Source organism: Schistocerca gregaria, chromosome 5, assembly GCF_023897955.1.
Source record: "Schistocerca gregaria isolate iqSchGreg1 chromosome 5, iqSchGreg1.2, whole genome shotgun sequence".
Lineage (NCBI taxonomy): Eukaryota > Metazoa > Arthropoda > Insecta > Orthoptera > Acrididae > Schistocerca > Schistocerca gregaria.
Genome location: NC_064924.1, coordinates 333,805,848 through 333,831,386, shown reverse-complemented (window position 1 = coordinate 333,831,386; position 25,539 = coordinate 333,805,848). Strand labels below are relative to the sequence as shown.

General features: G+C 38.4%; 1 protein-coding gene across 1 annotated transcript in view; it reads right to left on the bottom strand.

Annotated features, from left to right (window-relative positions):
- Nucleotides 1-25,251, bottom strand: part of LOC126272663 (ankyrin repeat family A protein 2-like) — a 44,594-nt gene extending 19,343 nt beyond the window's left edge. The window contains exons 1-3 of the mRNA XM_049975676.1: nt 24,708-25,251; nt 24,508-24,637; nt 23,859-24,082 (exon numbers count right to left, since the gene is read on the bottom strand). Coding sequence (XP_049831633.1) covers nt 23,859-24,082; nt 24,508-24,637; nt 24,708-24,890 — 537 coding nt within the window. The 5' untranslated portion in view covers nt 24,891-25,251. The remainder of the gene's footprint in view (nt 1-23,858; nt 24,083-24,507; nt 24,638-24,707) is intronic.
- Nucleotides 25,252-25,539: the final 288 nt, after the last annotated feature.

The window sequence follows — 25,539 nt, the reverse complement described above, 5'->3', positions numbered from 1 at the left end:
GCAATTCATATTTACCACCAGGGAGATGTTGTGTGACGGTAGACAAATGGGTCTGAAGAATCATCTAATGGATGACGACACACACACACACACACACACACACACACACACACACACACACACACCTGAGAAATTATTTTGCACAATCAACAAATAATTTTATATGGTTCGCCATACTACACATACAATATAAGCCAAGCCACCACCATAGAATCATCTAATGGATGACGACACACACACACACACACACACACACACACACACACACACACCTGAGAAATTATTTTGCACAATCAACAAATAATTTTATATGGTTCGCCATACTACACATACAATATAAGCCAAGCCACCACCATTCCCTCTTCCAATCAGCAATTGCTCACTATCGCTCATAATTCTTTACAGGTCCAGTAAACAATATGACCCAAGCAAACCTCCACTTAAAGTACCACAGTTTCCACTGGCCCTATATGGTTTCAGTAACAAATATGATTCAAGTAACCCCTTCACAGTGCCACCATTTTCATTAACCCCCATTTAATGTATTGCCATGTCCACTAGACCTACATGCTTCCAATAAACAGCCTTGTCGCACAAACAAAATATCACCATCTTCAATAGATAATAAATCATTCAACGCAAACCACAAATGCCCTTCATTAATGAATACCATCCCTAAAACTATAAAACAATTAACAACTAAGCTTGAACAATTAATATAACATATGAACTTAATTTTCTGAGATATAATACACAGAAAAAGAGGCTCGAAAAACCAAAAAAATATGTGGTGTATCTGGAGAATCTGTCCCATTTTCCACAGTAATGTCCTGCTGTATGGCACAAATGCAGTTGCAACACTAACTTCCTGCTCTTCCATTGTCGTGGGGCATAGTGCTGTAATTGTAGATCATAGTGAATGTTAAACCTGCGAATCTGCCCTTAGTGTAATCGATTTTCTTTAAGACTGTCTTCAGATATTTTAGTTCATGGCTGAAAGTCTTGAGGTCAGAGAGGGCAGCTCATCATCCACTTTGATCTCCATCATCAATTAAATGTTCAGGTGAAAAGAGCTGAGGACTACGTAGAACTATACAGCTCAACTCTTTTAACAGATTGGGCTTCTCAATGCCAAAGAGCACAGTTTTTGAAAACATCGATCTTGTGAAACCCAACCCGTCCTTTTCTCACATGACACACTGAAAGCTCTGGGTCACGGTCAAACAGATGCAGCATTTGAGTCAGTACCACACCTATGCTTATTGACAAAAGTATGATCATATGGAAATCAAATGAAATGGATTGAGGACCTTTTGATAGGGAGGATGTACCATGCTATCTTGGATGGAGAGTCATCATCAGATGGAGAAGGAACTTTGAGTGTGCCCCAGGGAAGTGTGTTGGGACCCTTGCTGTTCATGTTGTATATTAATGACCTTGCAGACTATAGTAATAGTAAAATCAGGCTTTTTGCAGATGATGCAGTTATCTATAATAATGTACTATCTGACAGATGCTGCATAAATATACAGTCAGATCTTGATAAGATTTCAACATGGTGCAGAGACTGGCAACTTGCTTTAAATGTTCAGAAATGCAAAATTCTGTATGTCACTAAATGAAAATTATATCATGGCCAACTCATACAAGTACTTAGGTGTAACATTCTGTAAAAATATGAAATGGAATGATCACATAGGTTCAGTCGTGGGTAAAGCAGGTGGTAGACTTCAGTTTATTGTCAGACTACTGGGGAAGCGTGGTCAGTCTACAAAAAGAGATTGCTTACAAATCACTTGAGTGACCCATCTTATAATATTGCTCAAATGCGTCAGACCTGTACCAGATAGGACTAACGGGATATTTAAAATATAAAGAGAAGGGCAGCACAAATGTTCACAGGTGGAGAGTGCCACAGTGGTACTGAAGGGACTGGAATGGCAGACTCTTGAAGACAGATGTAAAATATACCAAGAATGACTATTAACAAAGTTTCCAGAACAAGTTTTTAATGATTACTCTAGGATATACTACAACCCCCTACGTATTGCTCACACAGCAATTGTGAGGATAAGGTCAGAACAGTTACTGCACGTACAGAGGCATTCAAACAATCATTCTTCCCACAGTCCATTTGTGAATGGCAAAGAAGGAAACCCTTACGGTGGTTTGCAGAGTACAGATATAGATGTACACTCAGATGTAGACATAGTCTTTTATGAAGGTATCATCAGAAGAAGTGGATGGTTTTCAGGAAAGCAGATTCCAGTGCTTCACCTCGTAAGTGCTCCATATACAAGTTGACCACAGCCAGAAAGAGTGAGCTGCTCATCTCAATTCCCTCCATCTGCTCATAGTACACTCCATCAAAGAAGAAGTAAACAGAGGTAAACACATGTCTGAAAAAGTTACTGGTCTCCAGGGCAAACTTTGGGCCAATAATTTCAAAGCGTCATACTACGGTAGTAAAGAGATAGATATCAGCACTACGAGAATGTCAAACTCCTCAAGTCTGTAGGTGTTTGGCCGTTGTACAAAATCCACTTAGTTGGGTATATAATATGAGCATTTGTCTACACAGGCACTAAGCATATTCTCGAGGAGCTTAGCGAATGAGTAGGCAGGGGAACTGCTGTCGCTGACAATAAGGCATAGTTAAGGAGGAAAAAACAAGACACTGGTGTAATTCTCTACAATACTGTAGAATATGACACCATCTTGTGTCTTTTTTCATTCATAATGTAATACAGGACAGTCAAACAGAAAGACACAGAGGGGAAAAAAGTAAGTGGACTGTTTATTATTTCAAAAGTAATTGTTATAACTGTTAATACATCTGTGCCACTCTGAGACAAGACAGACAATTCCTTCATGGAAAAATGTTTGCATATGGGCCCATCCACATAATGCCACGGTTGTTTTGCTACACTGCAGACGTTTTGCTGGAAAGCCCTTACACATCCTACAAATAGTCCAAATCTTTACCCATGTGATTTCCGTATTTTTGAACCCCTGAAGAAAGACGTTTGTGGCCGTCAATTTGCTTTGAACAAAGAAGTGCACACCTGGGTAAAATCATGGTTCTGTAGGCAACTGCAAACATTTTTCCATGAAGGGATTAACCATATTTTCTAACAGTTATGGTGATTACTTTCGAAATAATGAACAGTTTACTTATTTTTTAGGGTTCTTTGCCTCAATCTGTAAAAATGGAATCCTTAGAGGATCACTTGGTTGGTTGGTTGGTTGGTTGGTTGTCTGTCCATCTGTCCATCCGTCCACCAGCCACTCAACAAAATGAAGCTTCTATGTTACTTCAGTCAATAAATATGGCCATTTGTCACGTATTTTGATACTTGAAGACTCACTCATCAAAACCTATAGCATACTTCCAGTTGACCTAGAATCATGAAAATCGGCAAGAAGCAAGATTTCACAGTATAAGTAAAGCGCAAAATTCAAAACTGTTAATTCGTAATTATATCATACTGAAAAAATATTTCTTTTGTCATTTGTTATCAGACTTCAAACTTGAAACTAAGTAATTCTGGAAAGTCTTGGAATCCCTGGGACTGATATCTTGCTGGTATCAATGTCAATAATAAGCAAAAATTGGCACTATCTTCAATTCTCAGAATATAGAGCCAAGTTTGTACAGAACCCTCAGCGCGACTCCTACTCACATCTGGCGAGTTCCCCCCCCCCCCCCCCCCCCTTGTCTCATTTTCACTTGACTGCTGTTAACATAAAATATTCTACCAAGAACCAACAGAACAGTCAAGCAACACAAATGGGGTATAATGTTACTCCTTCTTTGTGAACTTTGTGGGGTTCACAATTTCTTGGTGGACAAAATGAGTTGAGTACGTAACTTTCCTATAAACTTAGTAGACAAGTCTGAGCTTTAATGAAGAGCCACTATGTTCTTGGTGAAATCAGCTACAGTATTCCAGCATGCCTTGTCCTCAAGCAAGCTCCACATCTTCTCAGTACAGTCCTTGCAGAAAACGATGAGTCTAGAGTTGCCTCTGGTTCCCAGTACCACCAAAATATCCAGATCTTTATCCCCAGGTCCAAGATTTCTGCTCTTTTCTTACTAGTAATGTTCAGTTTACTGACTTTGCCCTATGTGAGTGCCCAAGACGTATCTCAGCGAACTTATTCTGACACCTAAAAAAAAAAAAAAAATTTAACCTTCTTCGGTACATCTGTCTGATGAGAGATATTGACTGGATACCTTCCTCTGTCTGGTTTTCACCTCTTCCTTAACTTCACCCACGGAAAATCCAGGATGGATTGTAACTATGCCAGAGGAGGAAAGTGGCTACTCACCATATAGCGGAGATGCTGAGTCGTCATAGGCACAACAAAAAAATTCACACAATTATAGCTTTCGGCCATTAAGGTCTTTGTCAGCAGTAGACACACATACACACACCCTCATGCAATTGCAACTAGCACACACATCTGCAGTCTCAGAGAGCTGAAATCACACTGCAGACATGTGATGTTTACCCACATGAAACTTTTTGTGTCTCATCATATCCCATTCCTTGGACAAAAAGACAGGCAGTACAAGAAGAAATCAATCGAATGATTAAGTGGGGGATCATTCAACCTACCTTTTCACCTTACTGTAAACCCATTTTTACTGTAAGTAAAACAGACAGATCAGTAAGATTGGTTCTGGATGCTTGAGACTTCAATAAGATCCTAGAACCAGTTCGAATCAGGCCTGACAACCAGGATGAACAACTTTTGGAGTTCCATAATACCTGGTATTTTACCATATTGGACCTCAGCGTCCTACTGGCAAATCAAACTCCATCCAGAAAGAAGAAAGTACACAGCTTTTGTGCATCGTGGTAGAAGCTTTGAATTCTACATCCTGACATTTGGTCTGAATGTAAGTACAGATGTATTCATTGCAGCATTAGACAAAGTATTAGCACCAGAGCTACTTAGCAAGGTTACGGTCTATGTTGACGACATGTTAATCGCCACCCCCGCTTGTTCAGAGCACATTCATTTGATTGAGAAAGTTTTACAATTTTTTTCATTCAGATTACAGAGTGACAGCAAATTTTAAAAAGTCTGATTTTGGCAGGGAGAAGGTAACATTTCTTGATCACATCATCTCCGAACAAGGTATCCTGCCCGATCCTAAGAAACTTGATACCACACACTATTGTCCTGCACCTAGGAACAAGAAACAACTTAAAGCTTATTTAGGATTAGCATCCTTCTTCCGTAAGTTCATACCCAAATAACTGACAAACAGTGATGCCCTGTTTAATTTATTATGCAAAAACAAACCATGGCTTTGGGTTGACAAGTGTCAATTGGATTACAATAATATTAGAGAGACATTAGTGAATGCAAATATACTTAGTCATGCTGATATGGAGGATTTCTGTCTGTGCACAAGTGCCTCCTCACAGGATCTGGGGGCATGTCTGTTCCAGATGAGACAGGAAAATGGTAAGATATTGACAAAGACAATTCATTTTGCTAACCGCACATTACCTGATGCAGAAACATCATACTATGTATCTGCATTAGAAAGTTTGGCAGTAATCTGCTCAGTCAAAAAAAAAATGAGTGGTTTTTATGGGGTAAGAGAACAAAAGTATATTGTCCCTTTCATTTTGTAACATGTTATTTTGTAGGGCGAGCAATCACAGCCAAACTTTGACATTTTTTTCAAAGAAAATTCCGCACTGGCTGTATGAATGATTTTTATTAAATCTGCGACCAGTTTCGCACCACTTAACGGTGCATCCTCAGGCAATCTGAACAAAAAATAATATAATAAGAGCTCACATAAACCATTTGATCCCCCAATTCTGAGGTGTAAATTAATCTTTTAAATAACCAGTTTTTTGAATGAAACAAGATAGTACTCACATACGCTATTTTTAACATAGTAATGTTGAACAAAACATTTTAATGGCAAATTTCATTAAGGAATAAATATATTGGGAAGCAGTAGTTAGTATCCCTACTTACCTAAACAGGCTTCTGCAGGATGTTCTTGAGTTCACATCACACTGCACGTTTTTGTGCCTGGAAAACTTTAGCTTGGCTTGATGAATTACCCCAAAAAATAATCCCATATGACATTATGGAATGAAAGTAAGCATAGTATGCCAGCTTTTTCATTTTTATATCCCCTACGTCTGACACAATTTGCATTGCAAAAAGAGATTCGTTAAGACGCTTCAGCAGTTCTGTAGTGTGCTCCTCCCAGTTGAATTTATTTTCAAGTTGTAATGTCAAGAACTTAACACTGTCCACTTCTTCTATCTGCTTGTCATCGTATGTTAGGCATATACTCGTGGGACACCCCTAAGAAGTTCTGAACTGCATGTAGTGTGTTTTTTCAAAGTTTAGTGACAAAGAATTGGCGAGCAACCAGTGATTAATGTCCACAAATATTTTACTAGCCAATCTTACCAAGACTACACTTGATTTGCTATTTATTGCAATGTTTGTATCATTGGCAAACAAAACGAACTTGACATCTGATAATGTTACTCATTAAAGGTCATTGATATACACTAGAAAAAGTAATGACCCTAAAATGGAACCTTGTGGGACTCCACATGTAATTAGTTCCCAGATGGGTGATGCCTGATAGCTTAATACAAGTCTCTTTCCTAATACCACCCTTTGTTTCCTACCAGAGATATAAGATTTGAACCATTTTGCAGCATTTCCTGTTACACCATAATATTCTAATTTACTAAAAAGGATATTGTGATTTACTAACAAAGAGATAGAGGGGCTGGCCAGTACTTACCTCAGCTCAGTACAGCCGATAGAAACACAAAAAAAACCGAAAATTTAAGCTCCTAGCTTTCGGAATAAATGTTCCTTCATCAGGGAGGAGAGAGGGGAAAGAAAGGGAAGAAGGGAAAGTGGATTTAGTTACTCACAACCCAGGTTATGAAGCAACAGGGAAAGGAAAACAGGGAAGGTAGCAAGGATGGAGGCATGGTTGTCAGAGGGAAGCCAAAGATATTCTACTGCAGGTACTGTGCCAGCTTCAAACCAAAGAGGATGCATACAGAAGTAAAGAGGTGTATAGTATAAAGATGTAGGATGGAAAGATGCATGAATGGCTAAAGAGGAAAGGGAAAGAGGAGAAGACTGAAAAGTAAATGGGAGTGAGGTTGTTTAACGTAGGTTTAGTCCAGGGGGATGGCGGGATGAAAGGATGTGCTGGAGTGCAAGTTCCCATCTCCGCAGTTGGGTGGGAGAAGCCAAATGGCACATACAGTGTAGCAGGTTCCTAGGTCCCTAGAATTATGCTGGAGGGCATGCTCCACTACTGGGTATTGGACATCTCCTAGGCGGACAGTTCGTCTGTGTCCGTTCATGCGCTCAACCAGTTTAGTTGTTGTCATACTGATGTAAAAGGCTGTGCAGTGCAGGCATGTCAGCTGATAAATGACATGTGTAGTCTCACACGTGGCCCTGCCTTGAATTGTGTATGTTTTCCTAGTAGCGGGGTTGGAGTAGGTGGTTGTGGGGGGATGCATGGGGCAGGTTTTGCAGCGGGGTCGGTTACAGGGGTAGGAACCGCTGGGTAGAGAAGGTAGTCTGGGAATATTGCAGGGTTTAACAAGGATGTTACGGAGGTTAGGGGGACGACGAAAGGCAACTCTGGGTGGTGTGGGGAGAATTTTGTCAAGGGATGATCTCATTTCAGGGGTTGACTTGAGAAAGTCATATCCCTGGCGGAGTAATTTATACATCAATAAATTACTCCTCCAGGGATATGACTTTCTCAAGTCAACCCCTGAAATGAGATCATCCCTTGACAAAATTCTCCCCACACCACCCAGAGTTGCCTTTCGTCGTCCCCCTAACCTCCGTAACATCCTTGTTAAACCCTGCAATATTCCCAGACTACCTTCTCTACCCAGCGGTTCCTACCCCTGTAACCGACCCCGCTGCAAAACCTGCCCCATGCATCCCCCCCACAACCACCTACTCCAGCCCCGCTACTAGGAAAACATACACAATTCAAGGCAGGGCCACGTGTGAGACTACACATGTCATCTATCAGCTGACATGCCTGCACTGCACAGCCTTTTACATCGGTATGACAACAACTAAACTGGCTGAGCGCATGAACGGACACAGACGAACTGTCCGCCTAGGAGATGTCCAATACCCAGTAGCGGAGCATGCCCTCCAGCATAATTCTAGGGACCTAGGAACCTGCTACACTGTATGTGCCATTTGGCTTCTCCCACCCAACTGCGGAGATGGGAACTTGCACTCCAGCACATCCTTTCATCCCGCCATCCCCCTGGACTAAACCTACGTTAAACAACCTCACTCCCATTTACTTTTCAGTCTTCTCCTCTTTCCCTTTCCTCTTTAGCCATTCATGCATCTTTCCATCCTACATCTTTATACTATACACCTCTTTACTTCTGTATGCATCCTCTTTGGTTTGAAGCTGGCACAGTACCTGCAGTAGAATATCTTTGGCTTCCCTCTGACAACCATGCCTCCATCCTTGCTACCTTCCCTGTTTTCCTTTCCCTGTTGCTTCATAACCTGGGTTGTGAGTAACTAAATCCACTTTCCCTTCTTCCCTTTCTTTCCCCTCTCTCCTCCCTGATGAAGGAACATTTATTCCGAAAGCTAGGAGCTTAAATTTTCGGTTTTTTTTGTGTTTCTATCGGCTGTACTGAGCTGAGGTAAGTACTGGCCAGCCCCTCTATCTCTTTGTTAGTAATTGTTTTACATCTTTATATGAGATTTTCCATTAATTAGATATTGTGATTTACGCAGTCAAATGCCTTTTACAGATTGCAAAGTATACCAGTTGCCTGCAATTTTTTGTCTAATGAATTAAGCACATTTTCACTGTAGGTGTAGATAGTCTTTTCATTATCAGAACCCTTTAGAAATACCAACTGTGACTTTGACAGTATGTTATTTGAGATAAGGTGGTTATTGTACATTACCTTTTCTAAAATTTTTGACAATACTGGCAAAAGTGAAATTGGACAGCAATTCGATGATATTTCTTTATCTCCCTTCTTAAACAATGGCTTAACTTCAGCATATTTCAACTGTTCAGGAAGTATTCCAATGATAAACGATTGGTTACACAGATAGCTTAAAATATTACTTAACTCAGAATCACATTCTTTAATTAACTTTGTTGATATTTCATCATACCCACTAGATGTTTTTGATTTTAAAGATTTTATGATGGACATTATTTCTGCTGGGGTAGTGAGGGCCAAATTCATATTATGGAAGTTACTTGAAATGTCTGGTCTGAGGTATTCCATAGCAGCATCTACAGAACCTGACAACTCCATCTTTTCAGTAACAGTTATAAAATGTTTGTTGAAAAGTTCTGCAACACTATACACACCTGTCACCAATGTATCATTTACTCTTAATGCTATTTGTCCCTCTTCATGTCTGGTTCTACCGGTCTCCTCCTTCACTATATCCCATATTGTCTTTATTTTGTTATCTGATATGACTATCTTTTCCTTGTAATATATTTGTTTTGATGTTCATGTTACAGTCTTTAATATTTTGCAGTATTTCTTGTAATGTGCTATAGCATCAACATCAGAACTGTTTTGGATTGACAGATACAGTTTTCTTTTTGGTTTACAAGATACCCCTATTCTTGAGTAATCCACGACTTCTTTGTAGACTTTGCTCTAACCTTGGTTAGTTTTGGGGGAAAACAGTGTTCAAATATGGTAAGCACTTTATTAGCAATAGTGTTATATTTTTCATTCATGCCATGAACACTGTAAACATCAGTCCAGTGAATGTCTCTGAGGAGAGTCCTAAAATAATCAATTTTTGGCTTATTGATTACCCTCTTGAGCTCAGATTTAACAGATTTTATATCCTGTTCAATATTAACATTTAACAGAAGGAACTACATGTCATGGTCTGAGAGGCCATTGACTATTGGTTTTGTAATATAATTTTGATCATTGGACTTTTCAATAAAGATATTACCAATGGCTGTTTGTGAGCAATTGGCTACCCTAGTGGGGAACTTTACAGTGAGAATTAAGTTGAATGATAGTGTTACTAACTCAAATAGGTTATTATTGGGGGAGTCTTTAAGGAAATCTACATTGAAATCAACAGCAACCACAATTTCTTTGTTCTTAGTTGTTCAATGGGCCAGTACAGCTTCAAGGTGATTTATGAACAAATTAAAGTTACCTGCAGGTGCTCAATATACACTTAATATTATGAAGGATTTTTTTGTGAAATTCTACTTCTGTTGCACATGCTTCCATAAGCTGTTCGATGCAAAATTTATGAATGTCCATGTTCTTAAACTTATGACAGTTCCTGATGAATGTGGCAACTCCTCCTTTCTACACTTCTGATCTACAAAAGTGAGATGCTAACCTAAACCCTGTAACACTTAAAATTTCTATACCAGTGGCCACATGATGTTCAGAGAGGTAGATTGTCAGCTGGGTTTGAGGACTTTAGTTCATCTCTGTAGATAATTAATTCATTAATTTTATTTCTCAGTCCTTGAATATTTTAATGCAATCAAGATAGCTGACATTTCACACTGACTGAGTTAAAATTGGGTAGAGTTGAAAAATCTGCTGATTGTTGAAAATTCTTAACCAATAGCTGTTTATGCTGATGTAATAAGCTAGAGTTATGTTTTATGGTTTCTTTCTCAAACTGAAGGTTTGTCTCAGTCATAACCTCTCTTAAAATTTGGTTTCTTTCTGTCCTCCCTATTCTAAAAAAGGGTCTTTTCGGAACCCTATAATCACTGGTATTTTATCACTCATGACATTGCCTGCCCCTTTTAACTTTCCTGCTATTTTCCCAGCCAGTGTACCCTTCCCTTTCCTGTTGAGGTGAAGGCCTAGTATAACCCCACCTATTGAGAGCATCAACAGGAACCACACCAATTCGTAACCATGCACCCGACATAAGCAGCCATTCCAATTCCAAATTAACTCTCTTGACAGAAGAGTTCAAATGAGGTCGATCATGGCGCCCAAGAACAGATACAAACTCAACACTAGTATGCTTCGATACTGATGCAATCTTTGCCAGGTCACACTCTATAATGTACCCTGGAACTCTGTCAGTACTATCACCTGGCCCACCTACTATAATGATGGTGTCTTCTGTAGTGAAACCTTTACAAAGTTGTCCTTAGCATAAGTTAGTTATAGTTCTATTAAGTAGTATGTAAGCCTAGTGACCAAAAATTATTCATGTTGAAGAGAAGGAATAACTCCTGCAATTTCTACACGTCGAATGACAACAATCTTCATGCCGATTAAAAACATGTCATGGATACTTAAGTTACATGTCGTCTGGAGTAAACAATGTCTATTTCATGTAGTACGAACATAACAAGCCTGTACCATGAACAATGCTGATTGACAGTCTTCTTGTAACACAATATGTGAGTTACACATCCTTTCCTTAGTAATCAGATGGGCCTGTAGTCAAATAGATTCCTTCCTTCATTCCTAGAGGCGATGCTAAGCATAGTTACACAAGCAGTGCATAGTGTATTTGAAGTAGATGCTGATGCTTTTCCACCTGCTTCATAAATAAATAACAAGCTCCCATGATTCATGTGAAAGGAATTATGTATTATGTTTTTTATGTAAGGATTTGTGATAAACATACAGATGTACTATATGTATATAAGGACGATTGATGTAACTGAGTTTATGCATGTTTATTCTATAATATGAAAGTAAATGAATCTATTATTTACAAACTAAACTGATATGACTGTTTATGAAAATAATCAAATCTAATGTAGAGTTTTAACTATTCCCAAAATGAAACTCAACATCAAATAAGTGTGAGTGAAATGTCAGTAATAATATGTAATACATGAATGTACTAAAATTGTAACTACATAAATAACAATTTGTTTAAACAGTAACAGCATACAAAAGCAGATCCTTTAAGCAAAATAAGTGATTACTATTGTTGGATGACAATTAGGCAAGGAACCTGTGTAAAACTGACTTTTTTTAAAAAAAAAAAGAAGTTTTTTGACACTTAGTACACTTGTGCAACCCTACAAAAATTTTTACTAAACTACACTCAACTCTGAATAAATGGAGAAGTGCTTTATAAGGAACTTATCTTATCGGTGGGTGCTAATTGACGGATTTCCTCTCTGCTGAATAAGTGCGTTATGACAGGAAAAAAATGGGTCTTGGACCGTAAAATTGGAGGTCTCTGTCATACCATCGAAACTGCCACAAGCATGCACACCATTTCCAAGAAACGAACAAATATTTGTGGTGGAATCCAAAGATCACTAAAAAACGACTTTGCTGTTTCACTCCGCATGAAATGGACACGCACGAGTTAAAGGTATTCAGCACGGATGCAACCGTTAAAGACCCAGTGCCAGGCCACCAACTACCTACTGCACATGTGGGCACAATGATGAAAAAGACTTGACTGTATCACATGTTGTTGAATACGCACAGTATTTGATATTTGTACCATATTTTTATAATTTGTTTTGCTTTTAATTATTTGTATACGTATATGTAGTTATAATAGGGTAAAGCTAACATCTCCACTTAACATGACATAAGTCTATCTAAAAGACTGAGAAATAAAGGGCTTTGATCCTCCTACCACCCACAACGGTAATAGATAGCAACCAATCAATCATATGATGCTGCCTAACACTGTCCACCTCCATATAATGTCACAGTGTACAGTGGTGACAGTTGTGTATCACCTAAACAACTAGCAGCCAATATCCTATCTTTTTTTAATCTTTTCTCATTATCAGTTTGTATGAATGTCTTCTTTTACTCATTAGTAATAAGAAATTTGTACATTGCCACAGAAGATGGCAAAGATAGGCTTTTAATATTATCTTTGATTATCTTTGTAACAGAAGGGCAATGTCGGGAGAATATTCAATTTATTCTTTTTATTTTTATATATATATATATTTTTCCCCCTTTGATTTCAATCTCACTTGAGAGCACTTATGTTTAAGATCTCACATAAAAATGGCATGTAATTTTTACTCATGCATCAACAATGTGTGTAGTAAATGCTATGTGTGCATAAAATGCAAAAAATATGTATATTAAAAATCATCATAACCACAAGAATATTTTTATTTATTATGCCATAATATTCCAAGATCCCTTCATAAGCATGACTTTGCCTGCAATCAATAAGGTCCTAGTACCAGTTCAAATCATATTTGACGAAGTCCAAGTTCAGCACACAGTTTTAATCTGACAGGAAGTTTCAGTAAAACACTTTTTTTGCAAAACTAGACCTCACACTAATCAATTTGATACTTCATTTGTGACCCCTCAGAGTATTTCACAGCGGCATGTTTGAATAAGCTCGTCTTCATTTACAAGCTGTGTCATGGGTATTTTGGCTGACAATCGTTCGGCCACCATCAGGTGAGTGATTTGCACTGGAGAGGTTGCTAGTTCACATCACTGACTTTATTCCAAAAATAGGAATAAAAACATTTTCACAAAGGCACTGCACACATTACATGTAAAGGCAAAACAAAATTCTCAAAATCTATCTTTTCGATTTATTTCAAATTTTAACATTTTACAGTAAAACACATTTAAACACACACAGACTATATATTTTTATGTACACTGAAGAGCCAAAGAAACTGGTACACCTGCCTAATATTGTGTAGGGCCCCTGCGAGCATGCGGAAGTGCCACAACACATCATGGCATGGACTCATGTCTCAAGTAGTGCTGGAGAGAACTGACACCATGAATCCTGCAGGGCTGTCTATAAACCTGTAAGAGTACAAGGAGGTGGAGATCTCACCTAAACAGCACGTTTCAAGGCATCCCAGATATTATCAATAATGTTCATGTGTGGGGAGTTTGGTGGCCAATGGAAGTGTTTAAACTCAGAAGTGAGTTCCTGGAGCAACTCTGTAGCAATTCTGGGCATGTGGAGTGTCACATTGTCCTGCTGGAATTGCCCAAGTCCGTCGCAATGCGCAATGGACGTGAATGGATGCAGACGATCAGGCAGGACACTTACATACATGTCATCTGTCAAAGTTGTATCTATACATATCAGGGGGTCCCATATCACTCCAACTGCACACACCCCACGTTACAGAGCCTCCACCAGCTTGAAATGTTCCCTGCTGACATGCAGGGTTCATGGATTCATGAGGTTGTCTCCATACCCATACACGGCCATTTGCTCGATACAATCTGAAAGGAGACTCCTCCAACCAGGGTAACAGGTTTCTAGTCATCAACAGCCCAATGCCACTGTTGACACGCCCAGGCAAGGTGTAAAGCTTTATGTCGTACAGTCACAAAGGGTACATGAATGGGCCTTTGGCTCCGAAAGCCCATATCAGTGATTTTTTATTGAATGGTTCACAGGCCAACACTTGATGGCCCAGCATTAAAATCTGCAGCAATATGCAGAAGGGTTGCACTTCTGTCACACTGAACAATTCTCTCCAGTCATCATTTGCCCTCTTCTTGCAGTATCTTTTTCCGGCTGCAGCGGTGTTGGAGATTTGATGTTTTACCGAATTCCTAATATTCACGGTACATTCGTGTAATGGTCATATGGGAACATCCGCAGTTCATCACTACTTCAGAGAGGCTGTGTTTTATCGCTCATGTGCCAACTATCTAACAAATGCGCCAGACACTTATCGTCTTATAAAGGTGTTGCCGACCGCAGTGCCGTATTCTGCCTGTTTACAACACTACTGTACAACACTACTGTGTACAAAACTACTACGGAATCTGAATTTGCAATAACAACACACAAGGCTCAAAGTCATGGAGAGTGGGTAAGAGGAGATGGACAGAGGGATGGGAGAAAATAGACATAGAAAACTGGAAGGAGGAGATGGACAGAGAGAGGGGGCACGAGAAGATGGAGAGAAAGAGGGGGAGGGAAAGGTGGACAGAAAATGGGGGGAGGAGGTAATGGACTGAAAAGGAGGGTTGGAAGTGAGTGGGGTAGGAGAAGATGGACAAAGAAAATAGGAGGGGGAGATGGACAGAGACAGGGCAGAGAGAAGGAGATTAGGACATATATCCGATTCCCATACATATTAGAAACACATGCTTTCTCTTTTCTTTCCTTTCCATTTAAGCAAATTGAACCACATCAAAGCATGGCAGGGTACAGCTGGTTCAGAATAATACACTCAATCTTTCAACGGCTATTTCCACCACTGTCATCAGGAGTAAAATACCTCATTAGTCCATTTCCCACTCTTCATCTGGCTATGCAGTTTCAAGCCAAAATTTTCTCTCAAGTCACTAATTAATTTTTGTAATTACATGGCTACTTTCAAGCAATTAAACTCTTTTTTGCAAAACTAGGTAAATTTGATAGCCCATTTGTTCATTAGGCTATGAAAATTGGGACAAAAATCAAGTCTAATTTTGCCTCAAATCACCAGTTGTTTTCATTAATTACCTGGATTACCTTCAAGAAAGTAAACACTTTTTCACAAAATTAGGCCTCACACTGGTAAATCCAATACCCCATCTGCTTATTTGCCTATGAAAATTTGGGGAAAAATCCATTGTGTAATTTACAGGTGTTCAAATCTAAAAAAATATTACACAGTTGTTGGTTTTCGAAAACTGGGTAAGATGAGACACATTCTAAAAGCAAATAGTCTTCGCTTTCATTTCGACTTCAGTCCTCCTCATATATTGCCTTTCAATACGTATACTAAACTGTCTTTAGTTTTTCTCCTCCTACTACTATGCCCCTTGCTTTTTCCAATACTTTGTCTGTTAGTTTCTCTGCACTAATAATGAAAAGTATTAGCATCAAACAACACCCTTGTCTAATACCTGTATTGTAAATTTCCTTATAATAAATCTTTACACTAACATTATGTCTTGTATATGATTCCTTTACCAGTCTTCTGTCCTTCCAGTCTACACTAACATATTTCATGTGTTTCTGAAGGATAATCCAGTCAAGTCTGATTAACAAAAAAATGACAATAATTTAGACCCTCCAACCCATCCATAAGTGGCTCACACATCAAAGTAAATATTACTCCTAATTAATGATATAAATAAAATAGAAAGAAACATCCCACATGGGAAAAATATATTAAAACCAAAGATTCCATGACTTACCAAGTGGGAAAGTGCTGGTAGATAGGCACAATAAAAAAAACACACAAACATACACCAAATTTCAAGCTTTCGCAACCCACAGTTGCTTCGTCAGGAAAGAGGGAAGGAGAGGGAAAGATGAAAGGATGTGGGTCTGCTTGTGTCTGTATATATATATATGTGTGTGTGTGTGTGTGTGTGTGTGTGTGTGTGTGTGTGTGCGAACGTGCGTGCGTGCACGCGCGAGTGTATACCTGTCCTTTTTTCCCCCTAAGGCAAGTCTTTCCTTCCGGGATTGGAATGACTCCTTACCCTCTCCCGTAAGACCCACATCCTTTCATCTTTCCCTCTCCTTTCCCCTGACAAAGCAACTGTGGGTTGCGAAAGCTTGAAATTTTGTGTGTGTGTTTGTGTGATTTTTTTTTTTTTTTAATTGTGCCTATCTACCAGCGCTTTCCCGCTTGGTAAGTCATGGAATCTTTGTTTTTAATATAAATATTACTTCTCTCATTTTTAATTTAATAATATTCTAATTTAGCAGTAGCATACCTTTTCTGTCTAAGCAAACAGTACCAAAGACCCAAACACAGACCAAAAGCTTTCCTGCATGATATTAAATTTCCCCAAAGCAAGAATCTTCAACTGCTACCATTACCCTTCTGTGCTTCACCCCAATTTTGTTCCTTCTACTAATCATGGCACTACAAACCCTCCTACAAAAAGAAACCCAGACAAGCATGAAAAACAATTAACACAATTAATTACCACATTTAACACATCTCATCTTTTCCCTAATAAGTTTGTTATTTAATAGACCTACCCATTCTTTTTTGTCGCTGCATAGCCTCTCCAGAAAAACAGCATTCATTAAAATGTTTCCCTGGAAGGAATGTGAACGAGCACGATAAACACCACAATATTACTAAGAAAGGACTCTACAACAACTCTTCTAACCAAATTTTGTAGATCATCAGCCTTCATACATAACCAACATGCATAGCTAATTGAATACAAAAAATATATAAACCAAATGACAGCTATGGCACATACACAAAGTAGACATGCAAACAAAACATGCTCATGGCATTCACAACTGAAACATAAAACCACACCATCATTTCACACTGGAAATAATATATTAGTACTTTTCATCCTTTGAGATTCCGAAATGCTTCCCATAACATCCTCCGATATGTTGCCTTTAGTTTCACAGGATGACATGTTGGTGTTACAGAAGTGTGTGATTCCACCCAGCTGCTTTGATCCATGACGCCATCAAGATGGTGGGCACACCTACTTCCAGCATACACAATATGGCAACCATAATGTCACTACATATATACGTGAACAAAAATAAAAACAGCACGAGAATATTTCACTCCAGCAATAAAATGAAACTAATGGGACAACCACTGGCAGTAAGGGGTTTAAGCAGGGACAAGTTAAATATACAACAATAAGAAAAACAGAACCAACCCAAAACAATTATTATACAATTAAACACGAAAAATTCCAAACATTCATCATAATGCTACAAACATAAAAACTACAGGGACCAACATAGCTCTCAGTACCAAAAAACCAATATACACAACTCCAAAATATTGATTAACAAATTTCTCTTGACCTATATAGCTCAAACAAAGGCACAGATGCCTAGAACCCAAACACAACTCAAAAATTCCAATGTCACAATTTTCACATAACCTACATAGCTCTAACAAAGCTAACAATACCAAAACCCCACACACAAATTGACCCCCCCCCCCCCCCCCACAAAAAAAAAATCCACTTGACCGACTAAAATGCAAACAAAAAACTTTGTCAAATAAGCCACCAGTGACTACACCTACATTGTCCCTCATTACACACATCCTACACTTCGCACAACCAGTATACACTTCCCTACAGAAAGAAAACCATTGCAACCCATCTCACACACTCATTCCTGTCTTATGTGCACAAAAATGTAAACAATAACAAAAGTAATATGTAAGTAAAGCAATCTCTCTGTTGGCCAACTTAGATTTCTCGAAACAGGTCCCTCGTAGTATAGCTTGCCAAACATTGTCACAGTGGCAACACCACATGTACAGGACACTGATGTGAGAGGCCGGGGCCATAGTCAACTTCATAATCTCATTACCCACATGACACCTCATGAAGTCTGCAATCAAGCCATACCCTTGCAAAAACCTTATGATCATCATCATACCATTGACCAGTGTGGAGTGGACACTAAATTTTTCCATCTTCCCCATGGCTAACAATAAACAAAACTCCTTTACATTTTGGATCAGAAAAAAATCCGCACAAATCATATCTAACGCAAACATGAATGCATAAGCCCACCAAACAATAAATTAACTCACTGGTGATATAGCACACTCTTCCAAAACGTCATGCAGCACAGCATACTCACGTCGCGGGTCAAAGCAGATAAGTGGCATCGAGCACTTCCCTTGACCTGACATGTTGTCAATATTTGATAAATACGACTGTACTTGTGTCCCTTGTAAAGTTTAGGACAGCTACCTACTAATAAGTAGACCTTTAAGCTATTAAAACTCTCAGCAATAGTTATAAAATGGTCCTTCCTTAGATTTTTATCACATTACGTATGATATATGTACCTAACATTCACCAGTATCCCCACTGGAGGCTTGTCTATTGTGTAATATATGTTCTCTGAATGTTTTTCAACTGCCTGGGACTTGTGTGCTAAAGATCAATACAAAAACTTTTGATGAAAACCCAACAGATTTCACAGTAGTTAATGTGGACAAAACACGCAAGTTCATTTCAAATACCAGTAACAACAGTATGCCTAACAAGGGACATTTTAAATCTGAGTGCAGAAAACTTTTAGCAAAACTTAATATGAAAACTAATATGTCTGAGCAGCAAGCTTTGAGTGCAGAGCATGTGTATGTTTTTGCTCCAGGTTATGAAAACATTTGATTAGCCGACAGCGGTGTGTCAAAACATATGATGTCACACAAAGAGTGATTCAGCACATTTAAGCCAATTTCATCGTATGACTCGTTTCATCAAATTCGAGACAACTTGATCATCAAAGCAGAAGGCATTGGATCAACTGAAGTATTGTCATTAGTTGAACACAAATTGCAACCTCACACTTTGAAAACATATTATACATTCCTAAGCTAAAGAAAAATTTATTTTCAGTGGGATCTGTCACAAAAAGAGGAATGAAAGTTATTTTTGATTACAACAGACTACCAGTTCGCAGTTCAGGTATAATTGCAGCACGAATTAAGATGGACAATCAGTGTTATCACATGTTGTTTAAATGTCCAGGTGTACTACAGGCAAATCCTGCTTCCCTGAATTCCACCATGATCTGGAATGACAGACTTGGGCACATTCATTTCAGTGATCTCAAGAATGAGGCTGGTCTGAACTTAATATCTGGTTTCAATATGAAGAAAGCTGAAAATCTTCATTGTGAACAATGTCAGTATGGCAAAATGAAAAAAAAATCTTTTAATTCAAATTTGGAATTAAGATCAAGTTCCTGGTGAATTTATTCGTGTAGATTTGAGTGGATGGATGAGAATACGATTTCTTGGAGGTGCATAATTGAACACAGTTTTCAAGGATGATTGCACTTCATACAGATTCATGTATTTTCTTAAAAGTAAGCACGATACTTTCCCTGTATTTTTGGAATTTCAGAGACTGATTGAAAGACAAACTGGAAACAAAATCAAATTTCCAAGAAGTGACAATGGAACTGAATTCATAAACAAACGATTTGAAGATTATTTCAAGCAAAATTGTATAATATATGAGAAAACAAGTCCCTATACACCACAGCAGAATGGCCAAACTGAACAAGAAAACAGGTCCATTGCTGAGTATGCACGCACTATGTTATTAAGTGCTGACTTGTCTCACAAACTGTGGGCAGATGCTGTAAACTGTGCTGCATATATCTTAAACTGCCAACCATGTAAAGCAAATGCCAATGTCACGACTCCTTCTTTAGGACACATGTGGAAGTTTGTATCAGCAGCATCCATACACATTCCTGATAAATTGAGATCAAAATGGGATAGTAAATCAAAGAAATTGATCATGGTTGGCTATAATGGGTATAGTATCAATTATGGCCTCTACAATCCTAATTAAAAAGAAAAATTACAATCTCCTGCAATGTCTCTTTCAATGAAGAACAAACCTATAGCTTGAACATGGAACAGAGATATACTGAATTTTACCTGGGAGGCCATGCTGCAGAAGATGTTCAGGAGGAATCTGAAGAGGATGATACTGGTGAAAAATGAAAGAAAATCAAAAAGATGTACGGAAGGAATCTGAAGAGGGTGATACTGGTGAACAAATGAAAGAAAATCAAAGGATGAATCTAAGAGACCGCTCTAATCTGCGAGCACCTGCTCGTTTTCGGGACCAAGATATAGCTTGTTCTGCAATTATCTTTGAACCTCAAACTTTCGAAGAAGCAATGGCATCGACAGAGTCATCAAAGTGGAAACAAGCAATGGAAGAGTAAATGACATCATTGAAGAAGATCAAAACTTGGGATCTAGTACCATTATCACACAACTGCAAGGCAGTTGGATGTAAGTGGGTCTATTGTATGAAGCAGAATTTTGAGGGAAAAACTGACCGCTTTAAAGCTACATTATGGCAAAAGGTTATTCACAATGAAAAGGCATTTATTATGAAGAGACTCCTGTGGTCCGATATGATTAAATCATGGTTTTATTAGCCATAGCAGCTTCACAAGATGTGGAAATTAGGCAGATTGATGTTAAGACTGCATTCCTGAATGGGGATTTGAAAGAAGTTTACATACAGCACCCAAAAGGTTTTGTAGTAGAAGGCTCAAATAATGTTCACAAGCTTAAGAAGAGTATACATGGACTCAATCAATCACTACATTGTAGGAATCAAAAATTTGTAGTTTCTGACAATGTTTGGCTTTGTGCAACTGAATGTAGAGAAATGTGTTTTCCATGCTTTAACAGTTGACACTGACGTTTACCTGGCACTATATATGGATGATAGCTTGTTTATTTGTAAGTCTCCAAAAATACTGTAAAATGTTTTGACAGCACAGGGATCAATGTTTGAAATTACTGTGGGCAACAAAAAATACTTCTGTGGATTTGAAATTGGACAAAGCCCTTCTACAAAAGAAATCTATAGATGTCAGCAAAGATACATCAATTATTTACTTCAGAAGTTCAACATGGATGATTCAAAACCAAACTCCACTTCTTTTGATGTTGGAACCATGTTGCGCAGTGGGCAGTCTCCTGCAGACTAACATGAGGTAAAGGAGATGGGAAGCAAACCTTATTAGCAGGCAGTCGGCAGCTTAATGTACTGTCTCATGGCCAGACATCATGTTTGCTGTGAGCATGGTGATTGGGTTTTTACATAATCCAGGTCTTGATCATTGGCATGCTGTTAAAAGAATTATGAAGTATCTATAGGGGCCCATGTACCTGACCGTAAGGTATAAAGTTGGCTCTACTGGACTGGTGGTCTACTCAGACGCCAACTTTGCTGGTGACTGTGACACTTGTCTGCAACAACAGGCTATGTGAGCTTGTTAGCAGGTGCGCCTGTGACATTGTGTTCATGTTGGTAGAAATGTGTAAGAAAATCAACAACAGATGCCGAATACATAGCAGCTACAGTTTCTGCTCCTAAAGTTGTTTGATTGTGTGGTTTTCTCAGTTAACTTAGTTTTCAGTTAGACAAACCAATGACACTCCATGTTGACAATAAAAGTGATGTTCACCTGTCCAAGCACATTGATATTAAATTCATTATATACGTGAATATATTGAAAAAAATGAGATTGTAGTCTATTATGTTTATTCTGATAAACAATTGGCAGACTTATTCACAAAACCTTTAACCATAGACAAATTGATACAAAACAGGAAAGTTCCGTCAGTGAGGTCAAAACAATCTCAATAAAACAAGACTGGGATTGGGAGTGTTGACAGGAGTGAGCCTCTTGTATTGAGGGTTTTTTTTTTGTTTTTTTTTTGATTGCGCCAGATATTTATGCTCATTCCGTGTGCAGCCATGTTCTGTGACATTATAAAATTAATTTTTGTTTTGTTTTATTGCTACAGTTACAGTGTTGACTTTTTGTTCAATAAAGAAAGGAGCACTAAGTTATTCTTACTCCAATATACCGTATTTCGCTCTGAGATTTTCTGCAGACCTAATTAAAGACCCATCTCAAAAATGAGTTTCCTCTAGGCCTGAAAAATAGTTGTCAACTCCAGCTGTCAATTCTTTGTTTGAAGTGAATCTTCATCCACAAAGAAAATTTTCGGTTTTGGCAAGAGATGGAAGTCTGACAGAGCCATATCAGGTGAATAAAGTAGGTGTGGCCAAACCCTAGTTCATATAATTTTGTCATGGTGACAGTACGTTTTTGATCCAGCATCAAGACTTGTGGCACCCACCTTGTAGACAATTTTTTCATTTCTACTTCTTCAGTTAAGATGACATCTGGCAAGCATGAGCAATTTCACACACTTTGAATCAGTCATCCTCATGACTATTTTGTGCACTTTTGCAATGATTTCTGGAGTAATGACACATCTTACCCGACCACTCTGCAGACCAAATTCATTTGTCCACTCGTAACATCTGAATACGAAGGAGCAGAGGCCCCTAGTGTACTCTGGAAATCGGCATCAATGTCCTTTGCTTTCATATCTATCTTTACAAAGTACCTAATCACTGCTTGAATCTCGATTTTTTCCATCTTCGCAAATCACTATGCGGGAACAACAACACAGCCATGTCACCGCCACTGCTCTGTTCCAAGAACACTGACGTGGCACGTGTCTACAGGCTACAGTCCAATGGATATCACTTGAACAACTGGTTGAGCTAGCACTGACCTCACGCAGTGGTTCTGAGAACTTTTGAAACGACCCTCATACATTAAGTGCCTAATATGCACCATGATACCCATTGGAGACTATTCTATTGTGTAATATATGTTTTCTGAATTTATCTTCATTTTAGTTTTCACCATCAAAAGTGTGTTAAATATGAGAAAGCATATTAAATATGGTACACACAGATGTGTGATAACACTACAAGAAAATATGTACCAGCAATCTTTGTTTCACATCCACTTTTCGTGGCTTCATCAAATCAGAACCAAACCATCAACTTCCAACCTAACTTTGATCTCTGGTTACACAACAGATCGGACTGCTGCCACAACCTAGATTTTAGGGAGGTGGGGTAGCACTATAAAATTTGATCTCCACATAACTGTCATATGAAGAAATATAGCCACAGCTGTCTCAGTTTACTTTGCTTAATGAATGAATTAAGATAATGTACATGAAATGAAATTTTGTGTATGAGCTGCTGAAAGGAGAATCTGCTTCTCTTGGAACAATCTTATATAATATGCAGTAAACTGACATAAATTTAAATATATAATACATTAATGTACAGTTCAATTCACTATTAAGTTACTTCATAAAACTTAATTAGCAGAGTTAGTAATATACTATCAGGATGAAATTGCAAATATGCAGGAATGTTTTACTTGACAGTCACTGAAACGTGAATACTGATGAACGCAGAAGTTATCCCAATGCTACTATCAGTACCATTAAATAACAGAAACGCACAAAGATTTCAAATAAAGTCAAACATCAAACTCACATCATCAGCATGATTAACAGATGCTCCTTCTGTCAGCAGGATTCGCACAACATCATGATGTCCACCAGCTGCTGCCAACAGCAGTGCTGTCTCACCCTCAGGCCCTTGCTTGTTGACACTTGCTCCATGCTGCAGTAGTAACTGCACAGTTGGCACTTGGCCATAAGAACTTGCCCACATCAGGGCTGTTAGACCATTTGTATCTGCAGCATCCACATCTGCTTCTGTTAATAATATTGTGCATTAGCATAATACAGTTTGTTACGAATCACAGATAATTATTTCATAACATAAATTTATCACAAAGCAAGTATCCTTTTCTAAATGTGACTATGAAAAGGTTATATTAAAAGTAAATTACTAATACTCGTTCACAAACAGCATCACACTGGCAAAATCACAGTTGAGTACCACTTAGAGCCTTCCAATGGATAGGTAAGTAATTTTTAAGACGTGCAATAAACAAAGAACACATTTTTTGAAAATTCTGCTCCCAAAAGGACTGGCAATGAGAAATGCCTGTTACTACTTTCTACGCTCTACTCTTTGAAACTTTTTCATTCACGACCGTTTACTAATTTTCAACACAACTACCATTAATATTTTGTCATGATATGCACTTCTATGAAAACTATGGGTGCAGTTATACCTTGTCGTATATCGGCTTCATTTATTTCTCCAAGTCCTGCTCTGTGATGAAAACCGAGATCAACTTGTTCCGTCACTGGCGTTTCAGTCGGGATGTTCCCTCGTTGCAAGTTTGTCAGCACTGTAGTGGGCTAATTAGACCAATATCTATATCTTATACTGAACAATAATGGAGCATATTTCATTATAATTAAAACATACCTTGTACGGTTGGAAAGCACTTTTACGAGTACCATCTTGCCAAGATCTTGGAGACCACCTCATTTTTGTTGAACCATGGTTAACTGAGCTATCTCCGCTGTCTACTGATTTCGTTGTTATTTCACAGCCTACATTCTGTTTCTTGTGGCTGAGATTTTCTGAAAATTCTTGCCCCACATCCATCTCCCTAATACTCCTGTATTTATGTCATTCAGTGATAATAATGTCTCCCAATAAGCACTGACATACTCTACAAAGTAGCAATACGACCTAATTCTGCTGATATGTCACAACCTCTTCATGAATTGTCTTATCTTCGCAAATCCTATTCTTGAGAGTTGCTCGCATTTTGTGCCACATTATTTTCTCTGTATTCACAAGCATCACAGTGTTATTCGAGCACTAAGCGTGGTTACAACGCAAACAGCAGCTTACAATAACAGACAGCTGTTGCGATACAGAATCCAAACTCTAGGGATGCTGTCACACGTCAACATCCCATGTTTACATTCTACCAATAACATTTACAAAGATTGTATGCTAAGTTACAGCGAATAATTGAATACTTTCGTAGTGTACTGCGGAAAAAAGGAAACTCTTTGGGAGTTGTCTTCTTAATTTGATTGTCACGTGATTAATTCATCAAAATATTTATTATAAAGCAGTGAATCCCTTTGGAAAGTGGCGGTTGCTTGTTGGTTAACTCATTCATTCATCTGTAAATACGGAACTTCATATTGCACTTTTATCTTTCATTGGTGTTTCATCACCCTCGTCTAATGTGGGCAGGGATGGACTGACAGAGGTGCAACATACAGCTCTTCTGTAAAAA